Below are 24,635 nucleotides of genomic sequence, written 5' to 3' on the forward strand. Positions count from 1 at the left end.
TCATGTTCTTTATTTGGAGTTGAAGGAGAAGTCTTATTCGCATGGCATTTGGTCCGGATATGTGTTCTTTAACCTGTCGCATGTCATGGAAAATTGGAGGGTGATGTGTGCGATGAGTGCTGTAAGATATTACCGGAGAATCCTCCTGATGGATGGGCGGGCGGTACTAATGTGCTCATATTATCATAAAATCATAAAATAACTCAGTGCTAATTATCTGTGATATATTAGATCCAGTAAAACGGGAAAATTAAGCACCTTCAATGATGGAAAAATTATTCAGAACAACTCCCGCATTTATAGATAGACAAATTAGAAGCCAACAGCTACTCATGGGATAATACGTAATCTTAACACTAAATTGGTCTGAAGTTGGTCACTAAATCAATACTAACATATTAAGCTCTTTATTCCTTCCAAAGTTGAGTTTTTTTTTGGAAACTGATAAACTCTTCTTTGTGACTTTCAGGAATCTCCTCCTGGTAGCCCCACGAAAAAGTCAATGAAATAGTTGCCGTAGAAAGGAAGTGAGAATGAATATTCCACCGCACAAGCATGTTGTTTAATAGTCAAAATGTGGCATTGAACTCTTCTGAGTTTACACGCAGCTGACAGCATTTTGAAATTATTCATCCATTGTGCTAGTAGGAAGCATGACGGCCCAGAAGCGTGATACTCAATAAAGCGTTTTAATATGATTTCATACCAGTTGGTGCAGGCTAGTCTTCCGACTCTGATTCACTTTGACCCTTAATGTCTTTATAATTTATTCCTTAATGACCTAGTTCTAAAAGAGTATAAAATTTGGTTTTGGCGCTTAAGGAAAGCGCAATGATCACGTAAGGGGGAAGCAGTAGATAATTAGGTTGGGCAGGTGTCTAAACGAAGATCACAGAATTTATTGTTATTGAGGGGAATAAATTTCACTGATGGTTGACGACTTAAATAACCAAGGTGCCTAGAAGCCTTCGTCAAAAGAAAAGTAACAATAAGGAGAGAAATAACCGAGTGAACAGAAAAAGTGAAGCAAAAATATTAATGCCTGGATAAAGCGATATTAAGAAACTTAAAAAAAAAAGTATTCTTCAAATGTGTGATTTGGATAAAATTAGAGATGAGGATTTGAGAAAGGTCTTGAATTTAATACTTTCCATGACGTGGTTCTTAAGACATCTCTGAATAATCCCTCAAAGTCTCTAATTTTTTTTAATGTCCTCAGAAATAATGGGATTTAATCAACGGGAATTGCACATAAAATTCCTGGATCGATTTATACAAAAATTGAGTTATTTAAGCAGGGAGTTCTTTACATGCGGGAGTTAGAAAAAAAAATGTTTCCCCATTCAAACGATAATGTAATGCCCTTCCTCACAAAAATGCTGTAGAAATCAAGATTTTTACGCAACGGAGAACCTTGTACCAGTACCATCCACTTGTACCGAACGGTCAATTCCAAAATATCAACTCATTACAGTGTTGCAATTTCGAACTCCCCCCTTAAGTATAAAATTCACCTTTCGTCTCGGATTCCGTGTATTATGCGTAGATGCGGCAACCTGGTTTATCCAAAATAGAATTTCTAAAGTTTACTCAAAAACAAAAGCTAGCTGCTATGTTGCCATTTCCCCCCTTAAAAGAAAATGTCACATTTTGTCAATGCACCACTAAACCCGAGATTGTGGGAGATAAACAAATAGAAATCCTCGTACCTCAATTGAATATTGAATAGCTGCACCTGATTATCACTGAAGTTTAAACTGCAATCTCTAACATTGTCTATCAAATATTGATAGGTGGTATTGACTAGCAGAATCTGGTATGCATATCAATGGCATGAGTGCCATCGGTTCCATTATCTTATACGAGATACATATTATGTACTGAATATATCCAGAGATGTGAAGAGAATGCAACTGAAGGATATAAAAAATAAGAAAATTTGAAAAGAAGTGGGAGAAAACGAATTTATATATTTAATGGGTATGTGTGAACCAACTCAAAACGATATCACTTTCTAGGCCTTAATAAACCCCTTTCCAACACATATTCGACAAATTAAATCAGTTCTGTTCACCTAATGACTAATGACTTTTCGTCTTCTCTAGAAAAGTCACTATTACCATCACTATCAGTAACACATAAAACCTTATCTACTGCTTTCCTTTTCATTGCATTAGAATTGTTAATAATTCCTCAAAGCGGACACTTCTCGCCTTTCACTTAATAGACAAATAGCGTCTAAATTATCCCTGATTATAATAACTTAAACGCAAAAACAATAATGGTAAATACAAATGACTGAGATTTGTATTTAAAAATGAATATTGTTACAATGACAGTGAGAGTATTTTTTAATTATTGTAATAAAAAAAATATTTCGAGGTAATACCTACTTAATTCGTATATAAAAGCTTGGCGAAAGGGTATTTCTGATGGATTTCTGTGATTTTAAAGTCAACTTTGAAGCCATTATTATCCATATTTGCCTCGTAGGTTATAGACTACTTAGTACTTAGTTTTTTTGTATTGTTGGGGTTAATGATATTAAGATTTGACTTTAAAAGCATATCCAGTGATGGCAAAGCACACAAGTGAAAAATCCGTCTTGTATTATTACATTATAAATAGGTATATGGCATACGTATTGGTTAAGAACGCATCCATTAATTATTATTGTTATATTTGTTGAAGTTTTTATTGGTGTTTGATGTAGCAATGTTCTTGCATAAAATCTTCATATTAGAAAATGCCAAGGCACCTTCAAATCACACACCATTTACTATCAGTTTTCGTTTTAATCACTAATTATTGAATTAATCTGATAAATAAATATGTATTTCAATTATGTTTTGCATATAACATACGTTAGTCCATTCATATCACTCGAAATACGTAAGCAATATCACACATTTCAGCAGAATAACATATTTAAACACTTTTAGTCGTATTATTAATTATATGTACTATAGCTGTTAGGAAATTTATTAACTGCTTGTACAGGGTGTTTCTCAAGTACGGTACGTAACTTCGGGAGCGTAGTCTGTCGCTAAAATAAAGGTAATTTTGTTATATAAACTATATCCCAAAAATGCTTCGTTGCGGAAATACAGGGTGTGAAAGTTTCATTAAAAAAATTCATAGTAAACGTGGTACGCCGGTGTTCTTTTTCAATATTTTTTCGTTTTTAATTGTTTGTTCGATTTAGAAGGAAAAATACCTCTTGACGTTTTCGATAAAAAAAAGACATTGTAATGCGCCGTAATGTAATAACTACTATTCATGAATAAAGAGCCATTTTCATTTTTTTATTGTTTAACGACAAATAGTAATCATAAAAATAATCATTTGTGACAGAATCAAAACGAACGTTGAAAATGTTCATTTTCTGATAAAACGCACGATTCCAATCGTATCATCATTGATTGTCTCATCTTTCAAAAAACTCCTGAAGTATTTTTTGTGACACTACAACTTTGAATTATTCGATTTCTTAAATCATTTTCATCTAATTTTGAAATAATTAAAAATAATAATATAATAATAATTCAATAATTGATAAAGAACACTGGCGTACCACGTTTACCACGTAATTTTTTAATTCCTGTATTTCCGTAACGAAGCATTTTTGGGATATAGTTTATGTAACAAAATTACCTTTATTTTAGCGACAGACTACGCTCCCGAAGTTATGTACCGTATTTAGGAAACACCCTGTATAGTTTTCTATCGTGGCGTTGTAAGATTAAACGTATATAATTTACCCTATGTTGGATCCTCTTTTTAAAAGGAGATCGAGAAGTACTTTTTTGCGGGAAATCAGTTAAAAAGATTTTTGGAAACATTCAATAAATGTATAGGGAGGTTCAAAATCTCAAAGTGAGCAAAACTAATAATAAGTTGATGATGATATACTAGTAGAATATCTCGATACATCTGCAAAGTATTAAACTAAACTTTTGTCCTTAGGCATTTCCCAATTGGTATTGGATTTTATAATGAGATTTTCTATTGGTTTAAAACAATAACTTTTCTCCGATATATTTGACATTAAGTTTGATAAGGAGGTGGTGAGAAGGCATGGAAAGAACAGCAAATATCTGATTGCCTAACATCACTATAACGTTATTAATCATGCCATCTCCAATAGCTCTGTAATGTTTTAAAAGTCTCATAAATAATGCATTGTTTTTAGCACTTTCCATTCATTATGATCTGGTCTAATTTAATATCTATCCTAACTTCTTCCTCAGCTTGGTAGAGACACCTTTGTAGTACTTTCAATAAGTCATAGTTTGTCCATGAGGAGAGAGATTTCCAGTTTTATCCTCGCTTTGAGAAGGGAAAATACCTATGAATAAAACGATCTGAATTGGGATCTACCAGACCAAATTCATGAAAAATTTACATTTAAGTGATTGGAAGGACCGGGAATGAATTAAATGGAGATCGGGAATCCCCATTTAAAATATCTGGAAAGTTTAAAATTTAAGTTCGCTTTTACTCAAATCTTTTACATACTTTAATCTCTCTCGAGATTTCTACAGCTCACTTAAACCTGTTTCCTGTGTTTCTTCCTACGTACTGAAGAAGCAAATACTGAACAAACTACACGCAGCACCTGCATATTTCGGTACCAATATGTACGTCGCAGCACATTGAAAAACAAGTTGAAAATGGGATTTTTATTGCGTCTCTTTTATTTTTATTATATAGTCAAGACTTTTTCAATAAATTCCTGTTGAAGAGAAAAAACGTTTCTGCCAAAAAGTACCTGTCTGCCTCTTGACCAAGGGTCATCCTTGTTTCAGATATCCTATACTTATTCTATATTAATATAAGCGCACTAAATTACAAATTTTCATTTAACCAAAATTTGTGCATTACATACTAGTAACATTTATTATATACGTAGTCTTATAGCATGACATGTTAATGGAATATTTTTAGGTGCTCAGTTACATAAGTATCTTTATGTACGTACCGATAAATAATTTTTTATTAATTTGATTAGATACCTACATCAGCCTATTTCGTATTTCTCAAAATATGTATATTCCCATTTTGCTACATCAAACACCCCAAATTGTTGACCAATCTCGCTTGTTTCCAGTCATGTAAAATTAAACTTATGGAAAGAATGAAAACGCTTGTTACGTATGAGGTAATTCATTAAACATACTTAAAACGAATTCGTTTTATAAGCACAAATGTAATATGTTTATACACGTTTTATCATATTTTTAATAAATACTATATAATTTTGAAAAATGCCCCAAATAAAGCCGATGAGCAGCCCCAGTTTGCGGAACGCTCAGTTAACAAATCGTAGTTTTATTTTCCTATTATTAATCAATATGCGACATGAAATTTCAGTATGTTTTTTAAATTTAATGTTTTTATTTGTTCGGTTATGTGGGGACAAAACAAATAAATGTGTAGTTAATGTTAATGATTCCTAAGAATATGGCAGAATAAATTTCTTTATAACGCGCGTTCCAACATAATATTTAACTAAAAATGATTCAATTTTCTCCGTACTTGCTGTATTTATAGTGGATGTTCAAGAAATAATAATAATAACCATCATGTTATGACTACACACCCTTTAGCCAATTTAAAAGCTCGAACTTCCTAATACTCAATGAAGATAAACATGAGAGCATACAGGGAACCTATCTCAATTCATCCCAAAAATTTTTACCCGTTTGATTTCGTTTCTCAACCATGTCCCTAACAACCATTACCAACTTATCTCCAATACCCGGTATAAGTGGTATACCACCTTTTACAGAAAGAAGGTCAAGTGGGACATTAAATCATATTTTGCAAAGTGAGCTGGCTTTCATTTTCTCCGAACAAGTCTGATGTGATCATTTCAGTTTGGTCGACGAAGACCACAAAATACTTATGTGATATTGTAAATTTCTCTTATATACTTCAAAATGAGATTTTTATATGCAGCTTTATTTATCTGGATTTTGTGTTTGAGTCAGTTCATTCAGGGACTACCGCTGGATACGTCGCTGAGTAGGAACGAATCCAACGCTAAATGTGAGTTATAAATTTGACGTTAAAATAAATGAAATGTTTAATAATGATTAATATATTTGCATCACTGCAGCGGCATTCGGTCAACCTTTTGATGAAGTAATTGTTGAGTCAACGCTTAATGTTAAAAGGAAAGCGAGTCCCGGCAGGCAATCTAGAAGTGGTCAACTGAAGAGGACAAAGAGACAATATCATAAGTAAGAAAATATTTTGGTTATAGAATACAACATAAAGTAACTAAATACATAAAGGAATGACAAGAGTCGTCCATTCTTTGGTAAAAATGATACATTATCTTTCATTTTTTATGATACGTATATACAATGTGTCCATAAAATAAGGAATAAATTCGATTAAAATTCAGGAAATTTTCTTTCGGAAATTTTTTTCAGCAATTAATTACATAAATTTTCGTCGTGTATTATCAGGTTATTAGCACTGGAAAATAAATTTGTTGTAGGAAGTCAAGATATCTTTGATCATCTATTTTTCATTGTTGGTAATTTTTCTTTTCCATAGGAATGTTATTAAACATTTGAATAACGTCTAAAATGTTGATGTTTCTAATTTATCAGTTTCAGCATTTAATTAAGTAAATAATTATTGCTCCTTATTATTAAATACAATGTTGTTATCTTTTATCATAAATAATATTTTTTCATCGCCAATTTCTGACAAGCAGGTGAATATCGACATAGGGTACGTTAATGAAAAATACTCGGAATTTTACGTAGAATCCATAAAAGCAACAAAAAACGGGGGTTCTCATTTGAAAATTTCCACTTCAGGGTCGCCTCTCAATTTCGGAACACCCTGTATTATCAAATTTTTTCTCAAAATATCCGCACTTAAAAACAGTAACATACGTGTCGGAGCATTTTTCTGAAAGAAAATTCCCTGAATTTTAATCAAATTTATTCCTTACTTTATGGGCACACTGTATAATAGTCGATGATTGAAATGGCTAGAGATTTTTGGGTCAAATTCAAAATCGATTATCTCGAGAAGTTAGGAAACTTTGTTGTTATTAGAGACATTGAAAAATTCCCAAATTGTCTAGATGTAGAAAAAGCCAAATGATATTAAATAAACAAATAAAATCATCACTCACCCTTAGAAATGTTAGATTTTCCGCCATGAGCATATGGTAATAAAAAAAAATAAAATTTTTATCAGTGTTGTTAAATATGACCAGTTTGGTTATTTCCCAACGTTAAATTTAACCCCATAATAGCTTATTTGTTAAAAGAGATGAGAAGATAAAACAATTTTTTGAGTATTTGTCCCGCCGAATACAAATTTGATCTAATAGGTGATCCGATGAATTTTGCATATAGGCTAACTTTATTTCCTTGTTTTGCTAGTATATTATGCTTTTGCTGGGTAACAATGGTTTTCGACCTATAAAAAAAATGTACCCGATTAAACAAAAGGTCTTGTTATAGTAAGAAAGTTACCCATTTTAACAGAGCCGAAATCAAATCAGACGTTAACGAGATTTTGATTTTGAATTTACCCTAAACTTTTCCGTTTTAACCGTTTTAACTTCAATTGTTGACTACTTTGTTTCAGAAATTTGAATTTATTAAAGTTTTTCACATGCTGCGGAATGAAATATACCACTGACAGAATTACTGACTTTTAAGTACCTATTCCGGATAAGGGCATTTGAATATTTTTCATCTGTATGGAATGCTTTTGGTTATTGATATCAGTACCAATCGAACATCGAAAATCTTAATTTTGTTTAAAAAAAAAGTTAAAACTTCGCAATCCCTGGTTCTCACCACAGTCCTCCTGGTATTTAAAGACATTTATTTCCTCAGGTTTCTAAGATTTTATTACTTGTGGCTTAAAAAACTGACTAATAATGACAAACGATATTTATAATGGTAAAATATCAGCAGATATCGAAAAACATCGAAACATTTCAGCCACCCTCATCGTTCGCGAAATCCCATCCCATTTAAGGGTTCGTCGGGGGCTACAGCATTGGCTCAAGCTCAATCACATGAAGCCAAAAACCCATTTGGAGCATTTGGAGGTTCCGGTAAAAATATTATAATTCCATTTTGATTTCTTCTAATTACATTTGTTGATTTTCGCAGGAAGGTTTAAATCTTTTTAACCTTTTCCATTTGGATGTGTTCATCCTTTTGGTGTTTTTATTTCTCAATTATTCATATACATTGTGTCTTGTGTCATGTATCACCTTTTTGCTTCTTAATTTTCAACCTAAATTACTTCATTTTACAGTCTTCCCTTGTTCTTTTCCTCTTGTTTGTTATTTTTAATAGATTCTTCTTTTTTCCTGTTTCTTCTGTCTTATAAAACTCGAAAAATATATACAAATATCACTCAATATTTGCCATTTCTTAGGCATCACTAATCCCTAGGACCTTCTCTTTGATTATTCCAGCTTCAGGTAGCCAAAGCCAGTCTTTTAACTTTGGACCTAATGGGCCACTATTTTCTGCCAGTTTCGCTGGAGCACAACAATACAAGTTGCCCAATGGTCAAGTTTTGAATGTGTCTTTCGGAAATGCTATTGGTGGGACTGGTAAGCTCTATGCCATAATTCTGAGAACGATAGAGACCTACCGAGAAAAATTCACGTCTGGATAATGTCTTACAGTATAATGTATTTCAAATAGTCTGGCAGCAAGCCCCACGGTCTTGTCCATTAATTAATGGTTTGTTTTTATATAAATTTGTCTTTGATAGATACACAATCACTAACTATTAAAAATTTTCTTATTGTCTTTCAGGGACGAGTAATGCAAACGGAGTCTCTGTTTCCTTTACTGAAGGGAAATCATGAACATATCCGAGATTTTGATATAATTTCCAACATGGAAAACATAAACTTGCAAATATACACAAGAATAGGAATTACGTATGTATATAAATGAGTAAATAAAGCAGTTATTGTAAGAAAATAATTTTATTTTAATTTAAAAAATCGACTAAATTTAACTAAATAAATATCACAGTTGCAAATATAAGTTAAAACAATCACTTAGACTGTAACTTGCCTTAAACCTTATCATTCTGAGCGATTGTATGGTTTGTAGTTATATCTATGTACATATGTATTCAAATCTCGAAGGAAACAATTCTGTAAGAAAACTTCGAATAAGTAACATCGGCAAAACATCCGACTACTAATTCATTGCCATTAATTGCTTAACTGAACCAAACATTTAGCAATGAAAATAATACTGCTACTAATAAAATACACGTACTGCAACTTAGCAATGTTGCAGAAGCACAAACGTTATGCTCATTTAATGACTGCCCAATGGGACATTGGCATAACATGTTTCTGCACACAAAGGAATTTCCCAATATAATGGTGCAATCTTTTTGAGAAGAACACAAAGATCCTGGGACTAAAATTTAAATTCAGATTTAGATTTTTTAACACACAAATTGATAACTTACTTTTCACAGCGTGACACTCTCCATTCACATCCTGATATGTATCTCTGCAATAGCAACGATTCGTCGCGTTTTTAGAAGATTTGGCATCAGGCAAACAAGAACTATGCAGAACAAATTCACATTGCTGTTCAATTAAGCATTCATCATAAATATTTACTGCCGCTGCAAAGAAAAGAAATACATAATTAGATATGAAATTACCTCTAGATATTAGATCCAATGAAATGTTTATCAATCGCAAAAACTGAAAATTATTCAACCAACATTCGCAAATAATCCTTTTTTGCTGCTTCCATATTATGCCAATTCCAATGCCAAATGTTAAATTAGGGGAAGTTCCCTTTTTTTAAATTTCTTTATATCTAGAAATTAAACAAAATGTACAAATGCTCATTGAAATCTTAACTGAGCTCTATAAAAGGCAACACCTCTATCTTTCCCATATTAACTATAACTGTTTCAAAGATTGAGCAATCAAATTAATCGACATATCCCAAAAATATCTTCTCAATAATTTCTTAATCTTTACAAAAATTTTCATATGGTTTTCCAAAAAAATAAAAAACAAGTGCAACACAACGTAAAAGAATTAGGTATCTAAAAGGAATGGCAATATAGGAAGTTTATAGTTTTCGTCATAGAATTGATCGAATAAAGAATTGAAAAAATAACTCACACTGATATCGTCTTGAATAGTTAAAGTCAAAATGAAAACAAACGAATCTAAATTAGACCCGAAACTACTGTTTTGAATTCTATGAGGAAGTAAAAGTCTTTTTGTTATTAGAATTAAAAATTGAACTTACGTTCAACGCACATATAATTGTTCGTTACATATCTGCTTTTGCATAAGCATACTTCATCACTTGAACAATAGGAATTGTTAATATGTCTGCAATCTCGAACTTCACATGAGGATTGAATTGCTGAAACAGAAATAAAAACGTTAGTACTCATTTTTGTTGGAAGGTTCATGTATTATAGTAATAAGTAGGAGTTCATGTATGGATCAGATTTTTTTTACACAAAACATGTATTTTTTATTATTTAAAACAGTTTATTTTATTTTAAACCTGTTAATTTTTTTTAATCTTATTTTATCTATCGGCAACATTCCGGCAACATGCATTTACTTCGAACTCCAGAATTCACCCGTATTTTTCGTTTTGCTTTTCGGTGTGAATTGTATAAAAAGGAGATTCACTTACAAGAAATTATTATTGATAATCTGTTTATGAAGTAATATTTTAGGCTCGTTTGATTTGTTTATTAAAGTGGTAATAAACATGGATATCTGTACTTACTTGGCAAGCATAAAGAGGTTGCATTGGGTCTATAAAACCCGTCCGTGCACTCGCATTGCTGGTTATGGCAGGTTTCATAGAGAGGACAGTCCATGTTTGAAAGACAAAGTCCAGTCAAATTTGCGTTTTTCTTCAAATTACAGTAAAAAGAAGTTTCATTGAATTCAGTCTGAGCGCCACATTTGCACTGTTCGGTATCTACGTCACAAAACGAGTATTCACCCATTGCTTTGCACCAATCGTTATCCATGCATTTTCTGGTAAATTCAAGAGTAGCTGAAATAAATTGGAAAATATAAACATCAACAAATAACAAATCGTCTATTTGAACAAAGTATATATTATTAATTCGCATATACAATGAAAAGATTCCTGTAAGTCTTACTTTTTTTGCATTCCCGGTTATTCTCGCTTTGGAACCAGTAGTCTTTACAGAAGCAAACCCCATCCACAAGTTTTCCAGGTTTGATAAGACAATCTGCATCTTGAGTGTAATTTCTTGAGGTATCTTTAACGCCTAATTCAGCAACGCAAACACCGTCCAATAGGAAAAACCCTTGCCTACAGATACATATTAAATCTTTGAAGAGTAAAGTATTGGGACATGACACGCATTGTTCAATTGTCAAATTTGCTATAGGCAAGGTAGAGCAGACTTCATCAACCACTGTTAAAGGAGACTGTGTTTCATAACTGAGGGAGCTATTGAAGAGATAGACATCGGTGATGCAATCGTCACCTAATTCCTTCGTATCCGTATGGTTTTGGACACATATTCCGAGTTCACAATGGCTATATATAGGTAAATCAAGAATACTGCACGATGGGAAGCAGTCCAGAGAAATAGCACATTCTAAAAAAAACTTATTATTATGATTATGACTATTACATTTTTCCACTACTAGCTTTAAAATAATCATTATTGAGTGGGTTGAATAACTGTAAAATACAATTTCTCGATTTTTTTCTAAAATATTTGAACAATAGGTTAATAATGACACGTATATCACTCATTATTTACCTAGTGAGATAATCGAGCCACAATGTCGATATCATTCCCTATTGTTGCTTTATTTAAGGCTGTCGTCAAACGAATTAAAAAATCGCAGTTATTTCGGCAATTATTTTTTACCTTAAATTAAACAAAATATCTACTTGTTTTCAATTTTTCAAGAGTCAAGTTAGATAATTTGAATTCGCCACATTTTCAAGAAACATTGTTTTCGCCTAGAAAAACAAATTTATTGTAAATTAAGTAATATTATGAAATAATAATTTATAATATTTTATGGCTTTAAAGTACATTATTGTTTGACTGAAACTGTATGTTAAATTCTCAAGCGCACAGTACTAGGGGATTTAAGACATAAAGGGCATATACATGTCATTATTAAGCAGTTAGTCAACTGTTTTAAAAAACGTATTTTTCAGTCATTTAATACACCAAATAAAGGTATCTTTTAAAGTTAGTACTGGAAAAACCCATATAGGATACACGTCTTTTAAGTGCTGGTACAGCACTTGTTGATATTATCCAGACGAGGTTCTTAACTGCGTCTCGTCCGTAAAAACCACATACTATAATAAATCACCTACTGGGGCTTGTTAGGTAAATTACTATAGTATGAGTTTTAAATAAGATCTCATTTCTCACAGCACTTTCTTAGTGATTGACTAAGCAGAGAAAATTAACATACCTCCATCAAGAGTGGACTTTAGTCTGCAATCATTGCCTCTATCATAATATCCATTACTATCATTGCATTCACAGATATTCGACTTGCTACAAGTTAAGGATTGAGGATTGCTATGATCCAAACAGATTACGTCTGTAGCGCTACATGCTTCGCCTTTACTTGCAGTTTCTTGGCATTCCCCTTGATACCACCTACAAAAAAAAATTATTTAAACTCTAGAAAACCATCTTATATATTTTCTCTTTCGCTCTTAGCCAATTAGTGGAAAAATTTTAATAAGTGCTTTAAGTACTTTTATGGATATTTCAGAATTGTTTTCCTTTAAAACTTACGTCAAATTAGTTTTACAAGTACATGTATTGGTAAGACTGTTACATTCTGACATATTTCCGAGAAAGTCTGTGCATTGCTTATCTTCAAAACAAATAGATCCATATTCAGTAGAATCTGAAACAAAGCAACAGTTTTATTCGAATGAACTAAGCTTTGATTATATAGATAATGTTCGCCTTTGTCCTACTTACATTTAACACACTTTTGCTCCTTCTCTAAGTAGTACGAAAGTTCATTGCAAGTACAGTTATTGTTGAGACAAACACTTTTCTCGTTGGCAGTACAATTGGCATCTTTAGTGCAATTCTCATTTATAGCAAGAGCAGGATAATAAACTGAAAGAACATATAGATAGAAATCACTAGAATTCGAAATAAAAAATGTTTGGGAAATACCCTATTATTTTCTATATTAAAATTCATCTATAGTTTATAACTTGAATCTAATAACACAGGTGTTTTATTCAAATGAAACTAAAAGAAAACCAATAGAGCACAAATATTACTGGAGACAACAATACTACAAGGTGTTAATGATTGGGAATAATTGCCTTTGATATACATATTTCGTTGGAAAAGTTTTTAGAATAATTGCATATGTATTTTTAAGGAGAGGATTTGAATAAATGCAATATATAGTAATATTATTAGTTCTTACCTATTCGTTTAAGACCACATTAATATATTATCTTCGATTAACTTACCTAAGATAGCTGACACAACAATAATAAAAAAGTACCTCATTTTACACTCACTCACTGAAGCTTTGGCACTACTTAAAATATTTAAAAAATAAAAAGATATTAAAAACCTGCTAATGAGACGAACGAGACAGAATTAACGACTAGAATATTCCTCCTATTTAGTATTTCGATGAAAGAGAATAAATACCACATGTTTTTACTGATTAGGTAGTCCTAGACACTTACTCGCTTTTTTATCTTAAGATGATGCAGGTGTATTGATACAATAATGTTCTATAGATACTATAGACAATTTAAGTGGGAAATTAAATAATTTGATTACGGTTAATATAGAATGTTTTTCACCACCTGTACCTATGTACATATATATGTATGCACCTGAACTTTATTTTGATAATTCAAAGATAAAATTAAACATTGTAACTTACTTGATTTTTCACCTTTAGCGCTAAAATAAATTAAAAATTAGATAGTTTTGATAAGTATATACCTATACTTACATATTCTCAAAAGTATGTATATTTGTATATGCATATGTAATGCATATTTACAGGATGTCCAGAAATGTATATTCATTGGAGAAGGTGCTATGAATATCCCCTATAACAGCAAAAGTGTCTTGCATCGTTGTCATTTGCAATGCATATCCACAGGATATCCAGAAAATAAATTGATTTAAGTATTTGCTTCGTGATGTGATCTGAACTCTCCTACAGCAAAATGTTATTCTGCAAAAAAAAGTATCTCTAGTTGTTTTTAGGATATTTCATTAATAAAGTTTCACGGCGCACGTACAAGGATTTATAAATAATATCAATTCAGTTACAACTCCGATATGTGAAAGGACACCCTGTATATTATTTCATTTTGAGGTTTGCCGTTTCCTTTTAACCATTTCTACTTAGTAATTCCTATATCTATCTCTAACGGTTTTTGAAATATTAATTAATGTTCTTAGTTCAAAATAAAGAGCTGAGAAAAGTTCTGTTACACGATTTGAGTTCATAAAATGCAAAAGTCACGGAGATTGTTTCGGAAAGGTCCACGAGTTCGCCTCCCGTGTAATTTAAAAAATGCTTTTACGGTGAGACTCTGAATCTGCCTAGAGGGCATTTTTCTATATGGAACACCCTGTATATTAGCAAGTATACTGAAAGGCTGTTCAACTTTCTTTAAATCGATGTAGTAAATTTCTATATCTACATACAGGGTGTCCGGAAATTAGAGGTAAATATTTTAAGGGATGATTGTATGACCAAAAATATATAGAAAACCTCATATAAGCATAGGTCGGCAAATGGACCCTAAGAGAGCTAGACCTTTTAAAAGGTGAACCCTGAATATGATTTTTTATCGATATATTCGAAACGGTTTGAGGTAAAGTTATGAAATTTGGACTGTTAACTCAGATTTTTATGATAAATTAAAACACTTAAACGAAATTTAAAAATCTTATTTAGATGTGTGTTAAACAGGGCCGGCTTAGGCCATTTTAAGCTCTAACTTTTTTGATTGTAATTTTTCCTACATTTTGACTACATAAATTGAAAAAGCATGGTTTTCTAGATTAAAAAAGTACTTTTTGTCGACTTCGAAATAAAGCCTCGTTTTCGAGAAATATCGATTTTAAATAGTATGTGCAATGTGTCATGTAACGTGAAAAATTAATTAATTTAATTAATTAATTAAAATAATTAAGTAAATAATAATTTATTTATTTATTTTATTTTATAAAAATGTCTCAAAATGATCTCCTTCTAGTTCCAAACATAAATTAATTCTTTTAAAAGTTTTTTTTTTCACGTTACATGACACTGCATATGCTATTTAAAATCGATATTACTCGAAAACGAGGCCTTATTTCGAAGTCGACAAAAAGTACCTTTTTAATCTAGAAAACCATTCTTTTTCAGTTCATGTAGTCAAAATGTAGGAAAAGTTAGAATCACAAAAGTTAGGGCTTAAAATAGCTTAAGCCGGCCCTGTTTAACACACATCTAAACAAGATTTTTAAATTTCGTTTAAGTTTTTTAATTTTGCTATAAAAATCTGAGTTAACTTTCAAAATTTCATAACTTTACTTCAAACTGTTTAGAATATATCGATAAAAAACCATTTTCAGGCTTCACCTTTTAAAAGGGTCTAGCTCTCTTAGGGTCCATTTGCCGACCTATGCTTATATGAGGTTTTCTACATATTTTTGGTCATACAATCATCCCTTGAAATATTTACCTCTAATTTCCGGACACCCTGTATATTCGAATCACGATATATTTCATTAATAAATTTTGTTTTGTGTATCGTCTACAAGCGTTGAATTATTTTTTAATTTTTACCGAAGGTCGCTCTGGAGCGCTATGATGATGATGAAAAGAGTTAAAGATTTGATGCGTATTTACGTCATATCAAAAATATCTCGTCCAAGCTAAAAATGATCGAGCGGCAAAATCAAAATTCAGCTTAAATAGTGCAATAGCTAAACATTCATCGTTTGCTAAGGGCTTGAAGGAACACTGAATAATAACAATAATAAAGGAGCAGTAAAGGCACTAAGAACTCCCTCCAATAAAAATTTCTCTGGGACTGAAACTTGTTTTTTCTACTGGCTTAAATTATTCTGCTTCCAAATATACTCCTAAGCTCGACTTCGTTTTAGTTATAGAACGAGCAGCTCAAAGCTGACCATAGGAACACTAACAAGAGTTTAGAACTAGGTCAAAATTAATCTCAGTTGAACCTTTTGAAATTGAATAAAACTTAAGCCCCATCGATTAAAAAACGATCAATTTTTTTGTGTAAAGATAAAAATATTAATATCCTTCTAGCAAACCAAGCTAATGCTACAGTTATAACGGATCGGGTTACCTAGTAGGAAAATATGTAGGGCCTGTCGAATGATTGAAATTACACTAAATTAGAGACCCGACAGAAACAGGAGGGCTTCTGAATTGGGGAAATTTTACATACGCTGTTTTCTGCGTTCCCAGATTTGTTTTTCAGGTCTATTGTTGCTGGAATATTCTTATTACTTAGTTAAATCACACGGCAACTTCTTTTATTAGGTAAATCTTAAGTTCGTGTCTTCTTAGAATTTGATTACTTGACGGGAAAAGAGCCCGAGCGCCACAAAATCGGCAACAGCGCCGCTGTCACAGAACGGAAATGATTCTACAGGAAGTTCTAATTGTTATTCATATAGGTGGCAACAATGTTCCAATCATGAAAAATTTCTGTTTCAGAGGAGTAAGAAGAGAGGATTTTGTGGTCATAACAGCATCCACTCTTTTGAGCTATTAATTGTTGGTAGAAAATCTATTTTTATACAACGTTTGTCTTTGTTAATTTCAACATTTAATAAAGACAAATCTTACATAAACATAGATTTATTACTCAAAAATCTGAGTGAAATAAGAAACACGACGTTTGTATTTGAAATTTTTGGATAATACCGACCGATCACAATCTCGGCTCTGGCATTGCTCCGACATGATTTCAAATCCCGGACAGGATACCGAACATACCCTAAGATTGTGACATTTGTGACAAATGACAGTTTTGTCACACGATTTTTAACCGATTTTTCCACTAATTCAAACTTCAAAAAATTATTACGGTTTAGAATTTTGGTTGCTTTCCCAGTTAAATAAAAAAAGAAAATAAACTGTTGGTCTGCTGATGTTATGTTCATATTAGAAATTTGAATTCAGTGTCAGTAACAAGGTAATTCCATTACTTATTGCTAGAGCATTTTTCAAATGTTAGAGCTTAACAGTAGCTTGTATTGCATTGTAGTATTTGTTGTCTCCTGGTAGGTTCAAGTTCTTTGGTAAACTGATTACCCGTCTCACTGACATTCTGTTCAGGTCTACGGGCTTGATAATGTCTTGTGATGCCACAGCATATTACAATAGTCACAGGATATGTTCCTTGATCGGGCAATTCCTCTAGCTAAGCATTCACACAGAAGATGCTCCACACTCTCTTGAAATCATAAGTAGTATTACAATTTTTCAGAGATGCCCATCTGATAGTCTATGTTACCTACAGTGACAGGCATAATCTATCTTATTTAATTTTTAATTGATGTCTGTGAATTTCCAAGTATGGAAAACTGGGCTTTGATGATCCTGTTTCTGAGCCATGCTCTGCAGATCATCCAATACCTAGTCTGGCAATCTCAGTTTGCTCCATTTCTAGAACTTAATTTTTTTTTAACTGGTGGGGTATCTTTAATGCACATACAGTTCCACAAATGCTGGATCTGTCATCCTTCTGAGGTGTAATTTTTTTACAAATAATTTCATCAACTAATATGGACTAATTTAAAAGCATTAACATAGATTTTTTGTATAAAATCTGATAGCATGTTCTATTTGTAAAATTAGTGCAGCACTGTGACAGTACTTATTTGTGAGCAGTAAAGTTATAAAACCTATTGATGGTCACTTTTGAGGGTTTTCTGACTTGTGTCATATTTTGTAGTCACCAAGAGAGGCAGATATTCTTCTTCACTATTTGGCAGCATATATTTTGATATACTTTGACTTCATAATTTTTCATTTTAAGGTTGAAACTCTCACAAAAATCAATAATATATATTAAAGATAATTTTTAAACTTTCTTGTTACACTTTCTAGTAATCTTTTAGGAACCTAGAAAAAATTTGTATTCAATTCTCTCATTTCTAGTCAATATATGAAAATGAGCGATACACCTTTCAAAATTCCGTTGTCTCACTGTCTAAAAAGAAGTAATGATGGCTCAGAAAAATCAGATAGTGAGGGAAGTACAACGTCGGAAGGATTATATAGTTCAGGTTAGTGTATAAATAATATATATTATCATAATTTATAGGAGTGAAATGTCAGAAGAGTTTAGTTCAAAAACTTATATTTGATTTATTTCCTTTGGGATACTAGAAAATACAATATCAACCCATTTTAGGTTCATGTAATGATTTGACGATAGTGGCCATGTATGATGATTTGCTGCGATTAATGGCTAGTCGTAGAGATACTCGTATAGAAGTAATGCTTGAACAATTTGCCAAAGAATATAAGCAGTTATTTGCCAAATACTCTGAAGTGCTTAACGAGTGTCAGAGACTTCAAACATTGGTGGACTTAAAAGTGCAAGAGTGCAGTGAAGCTGAAAGGCGTATGAACACTGCAAGACATATTTTAGATGAAGAGAAAAAGAAATGTTTGAAAGTTACAAAGGAAAATGAAGAACTGGTATGAATAGCACCAAGGAAATTACAATATTTCTAAGCAGTTTTTAAATTTGTTAATTTCTAGCATGATCAGTTAAGCCAAGTTCGAGAGCTGCTATTCAGAGATAATCGCGTTAAAATAGGGGACGATGCCAAGGAAAAATTATCATTCCTCAACAGGAACCATGTCTATGATAATAATGTGTATAATGTAAAAAACTTGAGTTGCATTCACGAAGCTGTCAATTCTACAGGTGAATAAGCAAGGAGACTCAAATTTGTCATTACATTTTTTTTTTTTTTTTTTAATTTAGGGTCAATGTTGTCAGACTTTAGTGTTTCCCGTTCCGAAGATGATTTAGATATTTCACGTCATGGTAAAAGAGACTGGAAAAAACATAGACCAAGTGTTGAAGGTGAAGTGGACCCTCCTCAAAAGAAGATGCGTTCAACAAATAAAGTGATTGAGGTAATAGATCTTGATAATTTGATTTGTACCACAATGCAAGCAGGATATATCGAGATTCTAGAGGGTGATATTTAAAGGTTGTTATTATCATCTAGATTGGCGCTGTTGACACTGTCAGAACAACTACAACGTTGACTATACATAAGAAGGGCCCAATTACTGCCAGTTCTGTGATTGAGTCTGTTCCTAATGACCATAATGGAAATGGTGTCCAATCTGATATGGGCCCATCAAGTGTAAGTAAAACGGAATAGTTTGATAATCATTTATTTTCTTAAGGGTGTTGATGTGAGAAAAGCTCAGAGCTGGATTTTTACAATTTATTTATGCTGTTATTTTTTAAAACTTCGACAAAACGTCCTCTCTATAGGATGATGGAATTGGATCCACAGCACCAAGTGTACCACCACACTCTCATCTGATTTTTGAGTCATGGGCAAAGAATGGAAGCCCATTGAAATCCCAACGAGTAAGCAATTTAAGACCGGATTTACGTCAACACTCTTTGCAGCAGAAAACTATTGTTATGCCAGATTCTTGTATATGCTGTGAAAAGAGACTTAGGTAATATCACTGTGAATTGTTTTTAAGTTTAATTGTATTACGAAAGTGTTGACTTTATTTCTATAATATTTCCTAAGGGTTAAGTAGAAAGAAAATAGGATTTCCAGGCTACACTCTTATGTGAATATGTCCATCTATTCACGTTGTCCAACATACTCTTTCCTTTCTACCTCACAACTCATGAAATTTTGCAGAAATGCCTTCAATATGTTCCCAACAAGTCCAATCATCCGCGTAAACACGTTCTTGTTTGTTAACTGTATTCTAAACTGTGGACCCAGACATTCAGTATTCTAAATTTCGTAGATTTGGTAAATCTGCCATGAAATGCAAGGAATGTAGATCAGTTTGCCACTTTGAATGTAAGGATCAATTAGCCCTGCCGTGTGTTCCTGTGGTTAACACACCCACGAATAAATATGCCATGGTAAGTTAAATATTATTTTAATAAGTACAGGGAACGAAGAAGAAATGCTGTCATCTTAAAAATATGTTAGTTGAAGGTCTCCTATTGACTTTTATATTGAAACACCTTTTCAGATTTCTTCTAGTTAGGGCTTTCTCATATGCTTTACTTTTATTTTTCAGGGACTTATTAGCGATTATACACCAACACTTTCACCCATGGTTCCAGCATTAGTTATTCACTGCACAAATGAAATTGAACTTCGAGGCTTGAATGAATTAGGATTATACAGGATTTCAGCCTCTGAAAAAGAAGTAAAGTTACTAAAGGTAAGAATCTGCATATAGTAATACATATTTCAAAATAAAGAGCATGTAGCAATTTTTAAGAGATAGAATATATCCAATGCTTATTATATTCCAGGAGCGGTTCTTGAGAGGTCGTGGATCTCCCTCTCTTACTCAGATCGATATCCACGTGATCTGCGGTTGTGTCAAAGAATTCTTGCGGTCGTTAAATGAACCGCTTGTTACTAACGCGTTATGGGCAGATTTTACGAGTGCTGTGGAAGCGAAAGATCCCCAGGATATTGCTCCAGCCCTGTATCAATGTATTTCTGAGCTGCCACAACCAAATCGAGATACGTTGGCATATATGACCCTGCATTTGCAGAAGTGCGTAGAAAGAACAAGGTTTTGGATTGAAATTGTTATAATTTTTAAATTTTTGTGTAGGGTGGCTGAGTCTCCGGAATGTAAGATGCCTATTGAGAATTTAGCGAAAGTTTTCGGTCCAACATTAGTTGGATATTCTTCCGATAACCCAAAACCAGACAATTTATTGAATGAAACCAGGAAACTAATTGCAGTAAGTCTAAGAGCCCAATTTAAATACTTACGTCTACAATTTCTGAGAATAAATGAAATTTCCTACATTTATCGTGTTTGGAATTGGGATCCTTTAAGCATATAATTTTACAGGGATTAGTTACTCAATTCGATATTATATTTCAGTCTCCTGTTTCAGGATGTAACTGCCCATAGTTTAGAAATATGTATGCTTTTGATGTACCTATTTACTATTAAATCACGATCTTATAGTGCCCCCTGGGCATGTTTCGTGAAGTTGAATACATGACTTTGGATGCAGTTTTCTCTTAGTGAATGCTGTGTCCGTTGTTATGTCAATATTTGTTAAGTCTCTGTGCACCATTTCACTACTCCGAAAGAATGCATTAAGATGGGATGACGAATATCCGGATAGTCTTAAACGAAAAAAGTAAATTTATTCTAGTTTTCAATGTTAGTTTCAACCATCTCGTGTATTTCCCCTTAAGGTCTTGCTAAAGTGTTGTGAAACCACTTAATCATCTTCAATTTTACTTTCCGTTTTTTTAACACGGTTCTAAAGTGCAAAGTTGGAAACACGCGGTACATGATATTTTTCCAAAAGAATTTATCCTTTTTTTAGGTAGCAGAGCAACTCATGCGGTTGCCATCCGATTATTGGGCCTCGTTCGTGAATATTTCCAGTCAAAATTGTACAGGAAGATTGCAAAATGTTTCCAGCACAGGTTCCTTGTTAAAACCGAATGGACGATTTCTCACTCCAAGGAGCGCAAGGTAAATTTTAATAGATACAGTGTATACTATCAGTACTTCCGGTAAATTTACGAAGCCTAGATATGATGTAGGTCTTTACGTACGCAAAAAATAGTGTTTTGTTAAAAAAGAGTGCACTGAAATCTGTTGAACTTCGAGAAAGTAACAATATATAGGTATGTTTTTGGCACTGTATTGGTAAGCATTCAATATATCGGTCTGTCAGTTATAAACAATTTGGTAATTATTAAACTTCATTGACATACATGATTTAAGATGCTCTCTAGGACTTTAGACTTAAGATATTTTTGATAAGTTTATAAATTTACATTTTTTATTTTAGATCCAATAAGAAGCGAAAGATCTTCGACACACCCCCTAGCATCAAAAGATATTAAAGCTAATATGGCTAGAGTTTACATTTACATTGATTATTCTTCCATTTTTTAATGTATCTTATTTAGCTTCTAATTACTAATTAAATTATTTGGTTGCTACGCCAGTTTTACAATTATTGCGAATAAGTATTATATATAATAAACACATTTTAACATACCTTCTTTTTTTATCGGGAAGAAAGTCTTCAAAAAGACATCCGGTCTGTTATTCTGTCGACCGGGTAGTGTAGGACTCGCCTACAGCCCTTATCCACTAAAAACCTCCGAATTCTTGTTCAAACCTGTAACAACCCGGAAATGTCCTGAGGGGATAAAAACGTGAGAGTTGTTTTTAACATATCCAAATACGTTTTAAATAGTTTTCCTGACTCATAGTGACTTGACCTCTCTAAAGCAGGCAGACAGCAGTGAAATGTTTTTGGTATTACGTAAATATGCCGTATTTTACCGACATACACAGTGATTCTCAATTTCTCTTACTGAAGAGAAAGCAAGTCATTTTGGAGACATTTTGATAGTGGTATGTGTGGATGGTGGTAGAATATAGACTTTTTTGCAACTTGAGGTTAAAGAATCTTGTTAATAGTCTTTTTTCCTGTTATAAGCATTTAAGACATTTTTTTTCTTATACTCGATTCTGTATTTTTATAAAATGATATTTTTAATAAAATAACTAAAAACAAAAACTTTTGAATAATTGTTCAAAAACAGAGTTAAAGCTTGAAAAAGAATTCTTTGATATGCATAGGTTTTTACCAATTAAATTGTTGAGCAAAGCAATTTAATTGGTAAACCAGCAGCTCGGCGATGCATGCTCAAATAACGATTTTCTAAGCGAAGGCAATGTTATCCCAGTCGAAAGGTAATTTTGTTAATTCCTTAAAGTTTGTCTATATTTAATAAACGTCTTGTTCATTTAATGATGCACTTCTAGTCATAAAGATAAACAAAATTATTTGAAAATAAAACACACAAAATCACAGCATAGTAACCCTTTTTACTATTTTACTATTAAATTGTGCATAATTATGAAGAAAAAGTGTATAATGTTCGACCCTATTAACGATGATATCATTAGGAAATAAAATGAAATTAGGATATGAGTTTAAATTTTGCCAGATCTTGTCAGCATAATATATTAGGTGGGAAAATTCCGTATATTTCATCTTTTCTACCGTAAATCAGCTCAGCTATAATTATTACTAAGTCCATCCCAATTCGTGGAACGAAGTCAGGGTTACACGGATATTATACAATTATTGTGCTTTGCGTACATGTTTCCTTATATTTACACATCTGCTTCAAGCTTTGGTAGATTATACGGTAGCTTGCCTTCACTCATAAAGAAAAGAGCAAAGTTTACGCAATAATGAGAATAAAGATTGCAGGCGCATCTCGTGCTCATGTAATCAAATTTATTTCTACTTGCTTGCATGTTATTTATAGACCAACCATCAATTATTTGCTACAAATGGGCAATATTTGATTGAGTCTAAATCAAAGGTCTTGTATATTGATAGATGCGTGTTGCGAAAACACCCAAGAGTAGAGCTTTGTATCAAAATAAAACAGAATTCAAGTAAATATACCTGGTGAAAACAGAAAGTAGGTTCATCCTGTAGCTGTCTTGCTATTTCACGTATAAATTTGAAATTTGGGTCACCTATACAAGACATTATGTATGCTGGGTGTCCGTGGTGAAGTCCAACCATAAGGATCTCGATATCCATAAAAAATACGAAGTTAGTTAAATTGGGGCAAAGTCCTGTCCGAAGTTGCTGGAAACAGGTATGTGAGTGGATCACTCAATCCCATTAAAAAAATAATCAAGTGAAAACAAAATGGAAATCGAAACAAACGGGGATTCACAAATAAGTGATAAATAATTCATCCCCGAAGCACTTCGTTAGGAAGTGCATTTCAGAAGTACTTTGTGTAAACATCAGGAATGCAAAGTTAGTTCAGGTTAGTTTAAGGTTAACGTAACCACCGTTAGTGATCAGTTAACTGCCGCTTTTGCGAAAACCAAAAAAATTAAGTGTGCTCTTTAGTAATCAAGTGCCCCTGGTATCGCAGCAAATTGAGCTTAGACGACCCTGAATACGGTTAAACATCTTAATTTACGTGTTTGAATATGTGGGGAAGGCAGTCCATTATGATTATCGCCTCTATGTATACGAATGATTTTAATATTAGGAAATTTAATATTATTTTCTTTAGGCAGCGAATTGAGCACATTTTACATCATTTTAAAATTTAATTTGATACCTACGTTACTGACCTAGATTCGAACCCCTGCACTTTTCATCTTTATTACGAAAATGGCACCTCGACCACCATTTTCAGCTTCGCCAAGAGATTTTTGATACGACTCATAATTGTTTCACCATGTCTTGCTGTTTCAGGGCCATTTCCAACAAAAATACCAAAATAATTCAATCTTTAGTGATGATACG

The 24,635-nt window shown here is 32.6% G+C and overlaps 4 protein-coding genes across 14 annotated transcripts in view; 3 read left to right on the forward strand and 1 right to left on the reverse strand.

Annotated features, from left to right (window-relative positions):
- Window positions 1–5,323, forward strand: part of sei (seizure) — an 83,913-nt gene extending 78,590 nt beyond the window's left edge. For all 9 annotated transcript variants that reach the window (XM_066395926.1, XM_066395925.1, XM_066395920.1 and 6 more), the window contains one exon: window positions 470–5,323. In XM_066395926.1, coding sequence (XP_066252023.1) covers window positions 470–511 — 42 coding nt within the window. In that variant the 3' untranslated portion in view covers window positions 512–5,323. The remainder of the gene's footprint in view (window positions 1–469) is intronic.
- Window positions 5,324–5,817: 494 nt separating this feature from the next.
- LOC136412624 (uncharacterized) lies at window positions 5,818–8,990 on the forward strand. Of its 3 annotated transcripts, none has more exons than XM_066395742.1 (5): window positions 5,818–6,051; window positions 6,122–6,245; window positions 7,983–8,098; window positions 8,474–8,608; window positions 8,817–8,990. In XM_066395742.1, exons 1-5 carry the CDS (start codon window positions 5,943–5,945, stop codon window positions 8,867–8,869), a joined length of 537 nt encoding a protein of 178 aa, XP_066251839.1. In that variant the 5' UTR covers window positions 5,818–5,942; the 3' UTR covers window positions 8,870–8,990. The 3 variants fall into 3 exon arrangements, with proteins under 3 accessions (XP_066251839.1, XP_066251838.1, XP_066251840.1); XM_066395741.1 differs by having other exon boundaries at window positions 5,820–6,051; window positions 8,468–8,608; XM_066395743.1 differs by lacking the exon at window positions 7,983–8,098 and having other exon boundaries at window positions 5,821–6,051; window positions 8,445–8,608.
- Window positions 8,991–9,002: 12 nt separating this feature from the next.
- On the reverse strand, window positions 9,003–13,652 carry LOC136412623 (prion-like-(Q/N-rich) domain-bearing protein 25). Its single transcript, XM_066395740.1, has 9 exons — window positions 13,530–13,652; window positions 13,018–13,161; window positions 12,826–12,940; window positions 12,494–12,684; window positions 11,182–11,649; window positions 10,797–11,072; window positions 10,299–10,418; window positions 9,493–9,654; window positions 9,003–9,440 (listed from the first exon to the last, which is right to left on the reverse strand). The coding sequence occupies exons 1-9, from the start codon at window positions 13,567–13,569 to the stop codon at window positions 9,235–9,237; spliced, it is 1,722 nt and encodes a 573-aa protein (XP_066251837.1). The 5' UTR covers window positions 13,570–13,652; the 3' UTR covers window positions 9,003–9,234.
- Window positions 13,653–17,135: 3,483 nt separating this feature from the next.
- Window positions 17,136–22,326, forward strand: LOC136412642 (rac GTPase-activating protein 1-like). The gene is made up of 13 exons (XM_066395781.1): window positions 17,136–17,249; window positions 18,218–18,345; window positions 18,474–18,763; window positions 18,827–18,995; window positions 19,056–19,210; window positions 19,306–19,446; window positions 19,581–19,774; window positions 20,081–20,201; window positions 20,363–20,509; window positions 20,604–20,854; window positions 20,915–21,047; window positions 21,651–21,802; window positions 22,125–22,326. Exons 2-13 carry the CDS (start codon window positions 18,225–18,227, stop codon window positions 22,177–22,179), a joined length of 1,929 nt encoding a protein of 642 aa, XP_066251878.1. The 5' UTR covers window positions 17,136–17,249; window positions 18,218–18,224; the 3' UTR covers window positions 22,180–22,326.
- The last annotated feature ends 2,309 nt before the right edge of the window (window positions 22,327–24,635 follow it).

The sequence above is a fragment of the Euwallacea similis genome, chromosome 12, assembly GCF_039881205.1.
Source record: "Euwallacea similis isolate ESF13 chromosome 12, ESF131.1, whole genome shotgun sequence".
Taxonomy (NCBI): Eukaryota; Metazoa; Arthropoda; class Insecta; order Coleoptera; family Curculionidae; genus Euwallacea; species Euwallacea similis.

Bases quoted from the DNA above. Each gene is read 5' to 3' on its own strand.
- LOC136412642 (XM_066395781.1), top strand. From the start codon at position 18,225: ATGAAAATGAGCGATACACCTTTCAAAATTCCGTTGTCTCACTGTCTA. The intron at 18,764-18,826 runs GTATGAATAGCA...GTTAATTTCTAG, and splicing joins CAAAGGAAAATGAAGAACTG to CATGATCAGTTAAGCCAAGT. The intron at 20,202-20,362 runs GTAAGTTAAATA...TTTATTTTTCAG, and splicing joins CCACGAATAAATATGCCATG to GGACTTATTAGCGATTATAC.
- LOC136412623 (XM_066395740.1), bottom strand. From the start codon at position 13,569: ATGAGGTACTTTTTTATTATTGTTGTGTCAGCTATCTTAG. The intron at 13,162-13,529 runs GTAAGTTAATCG...ATGTTCTTTCAG, and splicing joins TGTTGTGTCAGCTATCTTAG to TTTATTATCCTGCTCTTGCT. The intron at 11,073-11,181 runs GTAAGACTTACA...AATTTATTTCAG, and splicing joins TAACCGGGAATGCAAAAAAA to CTACTCTTGAATTTACCAGA.
- LOC136412624 (XM_066395741.1), top strand. From the start codon at position 5,943: ATGAGATTTTTATATGCAGCTTTATTTATCTGGATTTTGTGTTTGAGT. The intron at 6,052-6,121 runs GTGAGTTATAAA...GCATCACTGCAG, and splicing joins GAACGAATCCAACGCTAAAT to CGGCATTCGGTCAACCTTTT. The intron at 6,246-7,982 runs GTAAGAAAATAT...GAAACATTTCAG, and splicing joins ACAAAGAGACAATATCATAA to CCACCCTCATCGTTCGCGAA.